This window comes from Myotis yumanensis, unplaced genomic scaffold (assembly GCF_028538775.1).
Source record: "Myotis yumanensis isolate MYYU_CA2020_CCGP unplaced genomic scaffold, mMyoYum1.0.hap1 SCAF_9, whole genome shotgun sequence".
NCBI classification, from domain to species: domain Eukaryota; kingdom Metazoa; phylum Chordata; class Mammalia; order Chiroptera; family Vespertilionidae; genus Myotis; species Myotis yumanensis.
The window spans coordinates 61,667,224-61,676,089 of NW_027223760.1; the positions used below are offsets into that span (position 1 = coordinate 61,667,224).

The window sequence follows — 8,866 nt, forward strand, 5'->3', positions numbered from 1 at the left end:
AGTTTATACCTGTCTCTTTAAATATGTTTAAAAAGATATTCTGTAGAGTGCATTATGGGCATTGACATTCATTCATTTAGCAAATGAATGTCTGCTATATTCCTGACACTGTACTAATTGTTGGGGATGAAGTGATAAGCTAAAGTTTCTGACCGTAAAGATATTTGTATCTAATGAGGACACCAACAGTAAACAGGTGATTTTCATTCACTTGAAATAGGTTCTAATTGGCATCATGATAGGGGGCCAAAAAAAGGCATATCCAGGTGATTTGGGAGGTAGAAATAATGGAGGATCAACATTATGGTGTTGTTTACATGTGATAATACTAAAAAACGTTCTTTGAAATAGTGGCACAGAAATATTGACTCCCATAATGATAATGACACTGATAGTGGTAGTAGAAGAGTTCCCAGAGGAGATCACTTCAAAAGTGAAACCAGAAGCAGTTGACCAAGTAAAGTGGGATCCCCACGCAGACAGAGGAGCTTCAGTGTACATTTTTATCATGACAAGCTCTGACCATTGCGCTAAAAATGAGGGGAAAGGGGAAGTCATAAAATGTCCTGTTTTGGAATTGCACTTGTTTCTTGAGACATTTCAGCTGTGTTTCTTTTGTAATTCAGTTTCATTGTTTAATTATTGAGTAATTCATTTCTGGTAAAAACTGGTTGAATTTTGTAGAAATCTTAAAAAATCTAAGTAGGAAAAAGTGATTTTAGATCTGTAACATTGGTTAAAAGTGTTTTTGAATTTGATCCTCCTTCCTTATTGCAGGTTTGTCTTTTTGTTTGTTTTGATTTGATTTTTGTTTTGCCACATCTCTTTTTCCTTGCAGGGTGATAATGTCAAATCCCTCCTATGTAGTTTGATCTATCGGAGAAGTTCAATGACTGCTGAGCAAGTTTTGAATGCTGAATGTTTCTTGCTACCAAAAGGGAAATCAACTTCAAATCCAGAAAAAGATACTGAATATGTGCAGTATAAAGAGGAAGAAGAATTAAAGTTGGAGAACTTGGATAAATATAAAGAAAAGACAAGAAGTGGTGAAGCCACCTTTGATTGATAGATGAGGATTCCTTTGTTGTTGCAGATGTTCTCTTTAAAAACTTAATTTGGTTGGTTAAATAAACAGGAAAAAGCCTGCAAGTGTTCTATAGCTAGTTGGGTTAGGTCTTTGGTATTCCAGTTTTGAAAAATAAAAGATATTTGGCTTTGCAAAAGGTTGTATATTTTGAAGTTTCATTTAACTGGAGGTGTTAAGGAAAGATTTTCTGTCTATTATTTTTTGAAATTACATAATTAGACTAATATACTTGTAATAGAAAAAGTTATTAGATTGTTGGACAGATCCTAGGCGGATTTTTAGTATGTTGGCCAGCTGATGATGAAGGGTGATGCTTTTGTTCAATAAATGATAGTTGCTTCTGCTTTGTACCTAGTTCTGGGGATAGAAAGTAAGTAAAACATGGTCTTTACACTTACAAAGCATACCATCTATTGAGAAAGTCGGAAATATAAACATATCTTCATAATACAATATGGAACATCCAGTGATAGCTCTGGACAAAGCCTTTTGGGATTGAAGAGGAGGGGCACTTATACTATGGAGGAAGGTAGTACTTTAGTTAAATCTTAAAGGATGAGTAGTAAAAGTCAAGGTGGGGCAAGAGTGTCTTAAGTAGCAGAGAAAACATGATGAAAGCACTGAAGGGAGAAACAGTTTGTTGCATTTAATAGTATAAAATCTGAGGCTTGGAATAGTCTTACAGGTAGATGAGAGCTTTGTATGGAATAATAAAAGGCTTACACCTAATCATTCTATAGGAAATGTGGAGTCATTGAAGAATATTAAATAGCTTTAGTTCCCTCAAAATCCATCTCCTACCCACTACTGGATAGATGGTAGGGAGATTGGTTAGAAGGATATTATAAAAAAAGTAGGTGACAAATGATGAAAACAGATCTAGGGAAGTAGAAATAGTGATGAAACATGAGACATAATTATAAAGTAATTAGGCAGATCATTTGGACTTGGTGATTGAAATATATGTAAAGTATGGTAGAATTTCTAGTCGCCTATGCAAAATCTAGTCTTCCTTTTTTCTTAGTAATAGATTCCAATTTTATTTGGGGTGGCAGTGTACTTGACTAAAATATTACATTCACCATTTTCTCTTAATTGAGGCCTTTTGACCAGGTTCTTGCAAATAAGTTTCCTTAAAAGGAGGTAACTTAGCTGGGAAATGTGCCCCTTTGCCTTTACCCCTTTCCTATTGCCTAGACCAGCCTTGGGCAAACTACGGCCCGAGGACCGTACCCTTTTATGTAATGATGTTTACTTTGAATTTATATTAGTTCACACAAACACTCCATCCATGCTTTTGTTCCGGCCCTCTGGTCCAGTTTCAGAACCCATTGTGGCCCTCGAGTCAAAAAGTTTGCCCACCCCTGGCCTAGACTTTAACATGATGGGTTAGAACAGTGGTTCTCAACCTTCTGGCCCTTTAAATACAGTTCCTCATGTTGTGACCCCAACCATAAAATTATTTTCGTTGCTACTTCATAACTGTAATGTTGCTACTGTTATGAATCGTAATGTAAATATCTGATATACAGGATGGTCTTAGGCGACCCTTGTGAAAGGGTCGTTCGACCGCCAAAGGGGTCGCGACCCACAGGTTGAGAACCACTAGGTTAGAATTTGAGTAGCGTCCTTAGGATGAAACCCATGAACTAGGATGATGGAGCAGCAAGTCAAAGGAGCTGGTGTCCGTAATATTCTGGAGCTTCTGTGCTAGCCTCAAGCTTTCATATTACAGCCTCCATGTCACCTGAGGATCCCTATTGAAATGCAGATTCTGGCTCTACTCCAGACTCACTAAATGAGAATCTCTGGGGTGGAGCCTGGCAATCTGTACTTTAACAAGTGCTTTAAATTATTCTAATGTACAAAAAAGAATCATTGCTATACATTAAAGTCATTGCTACCTTTTGGGTTTCCTGTTTTATAATAGAACTTAACTTTAGCTGATTCAGTAATAAAGACACAGTAATTAAGGTTACAGCAAACTTGGATAATTAAAGGGAACAAAGAATAGAACACTATTTATGCTCACTATTTTAAATAAAGAATTAGACCAGTATTTTCCAAATGTGTTCTGAACAAGTCCCTTGAGAGGTTCAGTACAAAAAAGAATTCTGTGATTAGTTATTTGGAAAGTAATGAATACTAAATTGGAGGTTGATCTTTTATATTAAACGGGAAAGGTTCTAAGAAGTTCTCTAGAAGAAAAACCTGTTTAGTTTTTAGCCCAGCATTTGCCAAAATCAACAATGAAAATCCCCCTTTTCCACATTATACCTAGCAATTTCTGTTCTGTGAAAGTAGGGAGAGAATCAGATTTTGTGGCATACTGAGTATTTTTATTTTTTGTTTCAAAATTGAAAATACTAATGTGTGGTGTAAAGAGACAAATTACTGAGTATCTCTTCAATGCCATAAATGTTTCTTGAAATAGGTATATATGTGTGTAAGAGAAATGCAAAGGCAAACATATGGGTTTACTGCCTGGGGAGTAATGATGCAATGCAGTATGTAATAAACTATAAAAAGAGAAATAATGTATGTCACCACAGAGAAGAGGAAGGAAAAAGGAATGAAGAAGTTGAGGAACAGACATTTAACTCATTTTAGAGGAGTGGTAGGGTTCCACTTTGGAACTGGAAGAAGTTACTCCAGGCCAAGCAAATTAGAGCTCAAAGGGTAGACTTGGGGAAGGAAAGGACAAGAATTTGGCTGGAGTATAGGACATTCATGGGGGAGCAGAGAAATAAACTTGGAAAAGTATTTTGGGGACATACCATAGAAGGTTGTGAGTTGCTCTGTAAGAAATTGGACTTTATTAAAAACTCAGAAGCAGTTGACTCACACAGTCCTGTTTGTTATCCTGGAGAGGATAATTTGGTTAGGAACAGTCAAGGATAGCACATTTCACTAAAGTAGTTGAGGCAAAGAAAACATCCTGTTTTAGATCAAGACAATTATTTATTTACTAGAGGCCCAGTGCATGAAAATTCTTGCACTCGGCGGGGGTGGGGGGAATCCCTCTGCCCGGCTGCACCCTCTTGCAGTCTGGGATCCCTTAGGGGATGTCCACCTGCCGGCTTAGGCCCGCTCCCCGGGGGATTGGGTCTAAGCTGGCAGTTAGATATCCCTCTGGCAGCCCAGAAGCCTCAGGGGATGTCCGACTGATGGCTTAGGCCTGCTCCCCACTTAAGCTGTCAGATGGACACTCTTAGCGCTGTTGAGGAGGCAGGAGAGGCTCCCGCCACTGCTGCTGCGCTTGCAGCCATCAGCCTGGTTTGTGGCTGAGCGGAGCTTCCCCTTTGGGAGTGCACTGACCACCAGGGGGCAGCTCTTACATTGAGCATCTGCCCCCTGGTGGTCAGTGCACGTCATAGCGACCGGTGGTTCTGCTGTTAGGGTCAATTTGCATATTACTCTATTATTATATAGGATGAGAGACAGAGACACATTGGTTTGTTGTTCCACTTATACATTCATTGGTTGATATTTGTGCCCCAACTGGGGATTGAACACACAACCTTGGAATATTGGGATGATGTTCCAACCAACTTAGCTACCTGGCCAGGGCTAGAACCAGGTATTGAAAAGGAGAGAATTAAGAGCAAAAACTCTTCTCAAAAGAAATTAATGGGCAGCCAAGTCATTTCAGTGTGCTAAGTCATTTCAGAGTGTATTTAAATGTTAACATTGGTAAAATTTCCTGGGATATCTTTTAACTCATCAAATGACATGCTTTATCATTTCTTAGTTTTTGCTATAACCATATCTTCTGCCATTAAAATTACATGCATAAGCAGTTCCAGAGTGGTGGAGTAATGGTCTCTGAAAATCTCCATAAAAGCAGTAAGAACATTGACAAAAATTGTCAAAATGAACTTTTTTAGAACTCTTGGAATTAACCAAGGACTTGGAACAATTCGAAGAACATTTATTCAAGAAAAGCAACTGAATCTTGGTAAGAATTACAAGCTTTGCCCTATTCCATCCCTTGTCTCCAGCTCTGTTGTAGCCTTGTAAATCAGCAGCCTCACAATGATGTTAGCTATGACGACCAGTGCCCTAACAGCCAGTGGAAATGGCAGAGTGTTTGGAGCTCCTCAAAACGCTCCACTGCCAGAGAATTGTCACTATTTGACCTGTCTGGAAGCTACCTGGAAAAACCCATTCACAGGGCTTGTTTCTATTTGATGTGACTCAGAGCTTGCTCAGTGGAAAAGATACTTTCCCAAGGGTACTTATTTAAAAAAAAATCATGGCAGTTCTTTAACATTACAGCTTCCTGAGGTAGTGATACTGTTGGGGTAAACAATTTAATAGAAAAATCTGGGAATGATATTATTATGTTCCTAGGATACATTGAAAAGCTTCAACAAATTCCTAGGGTTCTAAAAGGCCATGCACATAAGTTCAGAGCTGTGTGCATTCCCAGGGAAGACCTTCAGAAGGCCCTAATCTTTCATCTCTGGGTGACCTTCAGGCTCTAGAAAACAGTATGTAAAGTCTCAGGTAGATTTGTAACTGCCAGAGTGATGAAGATGTGCCCGAACATACAAATCGCTCAGCAAAGGTGGGGAGATTTACTGATTCCAGGCATTTAAGGAATTGTCTGTTCAGTTATCAGCTGACCACTCAGCTAAGTTGCACATAAAAACAGTACAGACTTCACAATATTAATCCCAGACACAGTCACTAGCAAACATCGTCATCACCACCAATAATTAGCAGTAACAACAAACTCTGGGTTGAGGGAGGAAATCTGATTTCCAGAGTTGGAAATTAGTATATTTAAAATGTCCAGTTTTGAGCAAAAATAAAAAAGGTAAGATGTAAAGAAACAAAAGTATGTTCCATATACAAGAAAAAATAAGCAATCAATAAAAACTGTCCAAGAGGAAGCCTAGATATTGGGTTTAGTACACAAAGACTTGATATCAACTGTTTTAAATATGTTCAAAGGACTAAGGGAAACCATATCTAAAGAATTAAAGGAAGTTATGAAAACAGTGTTTCACCACATAAAGGATATCCATAAAGAGGTAGAAATTATAAGAAGGAGCCAAATAGAAATTAGGGAGTTGAAAAGTATAATAGCTGAAATGAAAAATTCATTAGAGGAGCTCACCTGTAGATTTGGATTGACAAAAAAAAAAAAAAGATTGATGAATTTAAAGATTGACATTATTTAAACTTAGAAACAAAAGAAAAAAAATTAAAACTGTGAATAGACTAAGAGGTCTGTGCAGTATCAAGTGTAGCAACAGCATAATAGAAATCCCAGGCAAGGCAAGAAAGAGGAGGAAACAGTATTTGAAGAAATAATGATCGCAAATTTCCAAATTTGATGAAAAACATGAATCAGCATATTCAAGGAACTCAGCAAATCCCAAGTAGGATAAATTTGAAGAGATTGACAACTAGATGTCATAAACTATAGAATGCTAATGCCAAAGATGGAATCTTGAAGCAAGAGAGAAAAGACTCAAGTACAAGTCATGCTCAATAAGATTAATAGCTGATTTTTCATCAGAAATAATGGGGGCTAGAATTCAGCTGGATGCCATTTTCAAAGAGCTGAAAGAAAATTGCCCACCAATAATTATACATCTTGCAAAAATGAAAGAAATTAACACTTTATGACATTAAGACATTCCTAGATAAACAAAAACTGATTTTGTTACTAGAACACTTGCCTGCCCTACAAAAAAGGTAAAGTTATAACTACATAAGCAAATATAAAAGACAATATAAATGTATTTTTGTAAGTTTTTTTTCAATCTGATAAAAAACTTCATAAAGAATTATAAAACTGTATTAATGGACTTATAGGAATGTAATTTGTATGATAATGATAGTTCAAAGGAGAGGAGAACAAATGGACTTGGGGCAAAGATTTGCTTTGAAATTAAATTAGTATTAACCCAAACTGGATTGTTTTAAGGTTTTAATTGTAATTATCAGGGCAACTATTAAGAAAATTTAAAAAAATATGGTAAAGGAAACAAAAAGAGGATGGTACACTAGAAATATCTGACACTAAAGAAGACAATAATAGAGATACAGAGAGACAAAGACATAAGACATACAGAAAACAAAATGGAAGATATGTCCTACTGTAGTAATTACTAAATACAAATATAATAACTTTCCAATCAAAGTGGAAAAATATACTTAAAATGCAATCATTTCCACAGGGCAGTGTTAACATCTTCAGATCAGCATGAGAGTGCCTTGCCTTTCACATTGGCTAAGTTGATATCCAGATTGGGGACAGTTGTTGGGAACTCTCTTGCCTGGAATCCAGCCAGATGTCATCATTCTTGACAGAAAAAAGGATGTTGGAAAATAATAAAATGGAGCATCTGAATGTATTTTTGTTGTTGTTAATCCTTACCTGAGGATATTTTTCCATTTATTTTTAGAGAGAGTGAAAGGGAGAAGGAGAGACAGAGAAACATCGATGTGAGAGATCGGTTGATTGCCTCCTGCACACATCCTGACCAGGGACAGGGAACCTGAAACCAAAGTATGTGCCCTTGACTAGAATCGAACCCATGACCCTTCAGTCCGTGGGCTGATGCTCTATCCACTGAGCCAAACCAGCTAGGGCTGAATGCATCTTTAGATGCCCATTTTTTGAGACAAGAGCTGGGAAGCATGTGCCCAAAATACTCTTTCCAGACCTAGAACCATCTGCTATAGATGGGATTCAAATAGGGAAGTATTCATTCACTCATTCAACCAGAGCAACTTGTTAGCAGAAAGAATGCTGCACACAACTATGCTCTCAAGGTCACCACTCTGGGCAGGTCCAAGATTGTTTTTAAAAAAACTTTATTGTTGAAAGTATTACATATGTTCCCTCCCCCCCCCATTGACCTTTTCTAGCTCCCCCTCCCCCATCCCAGGCTCTCAACACCCCTTTGTGTCCATGGGTTTTGAATATCCTATATAATAAAAGGGTAATATGCAAATTTAACCAGACGGCAGAACCACCAGGAATGACCAGTCACTATGACATGCACTGACCACCAGGGGGAAGATGCTCAATGCAGGAGCTGCCCCTGGTGGTCAGTGTGCTCCCACAGGGGGAGCTCCACTCAGCCATAAGCAGGGCTGAGAGCTGCAAGCACAGTGGCGGTGGTGGGAGACTCTCCCGCCTCCTCAGCAGCGCTAAGGATGTCTGTGGCTTAGGCCCACTCCCCGTGGCTCCTGGGCTGCCATAGGGATGTCTGTCTGCCAATTTAGGCCCGATCCCCTAGGGAGTGGGCCTAAGCTGGCAGGTGGACTCCCCCGAAGGGTCCTGGACTGCGAGAGGACGCAAGCTGGGCTGAGGGATCCCCCTGAGTGCATGAATTTTCATGCACTGGGCCTCTAGTATGCATATAAGTTCGTTGGTTGATCTCTTGTCCAGGATTGTTGACTGTGAACTACAGAATATCCAAAAATTGGCAGAACAGTGCATTGGACTTCAGATTTTTGATTTTCTGAAGCTTTGCAGGAGGCATTGTATCAGGATTTGCATCTATCTTAATGGAGTGACTTGATAAACTATAGCAGGATGAATAAATTGTAGCTCGCTGATATCCAGCTCCTACTATCTCCACTTATGTAGCAGAGCCTTATAATTTTATCCTTACCATTCATTCCATCATAGAGCTAGCACTGGGACCACCTGTGACATACATACTTGGTGTAGAATGCCCTTCTTGAGCTGATAGGTCTTCTATTACTGCTTCCTTAAAGCAGTAAAGAAGTAAAAACTGAGAATTAAAGGGA

General features: G+C 38.6%; 1 protein-coding gene across 2 annotated transcripts in view; it reads left to right on the forward strand.

The window, feature by feature from the left end:
* STK31 (serine/threonine kinase 31) overlaps window positions 1-1,068 on the forward strand; it is a 65,624-nt gene extending 64,556 nt beyond the window's left edge. For both annotated transcript variants that reach the window (XM_070425162.1, XM_070425163.1), the window contains one exon: window positions 839-1,068. In XM_070425162.1, coding sequence (XP_070281263.1) covers window positions 839-1,066 — 228 coding nt within the window. In that variant the 3' untranslated portion in view covers window positions 1,067-1,068. The remainder of the gene's footprint in view (window positions 1-838) is intronic.
* The last annotated feature ends 7,798 nt before the right edge of the window (window positions 1,069-8,866 follow it).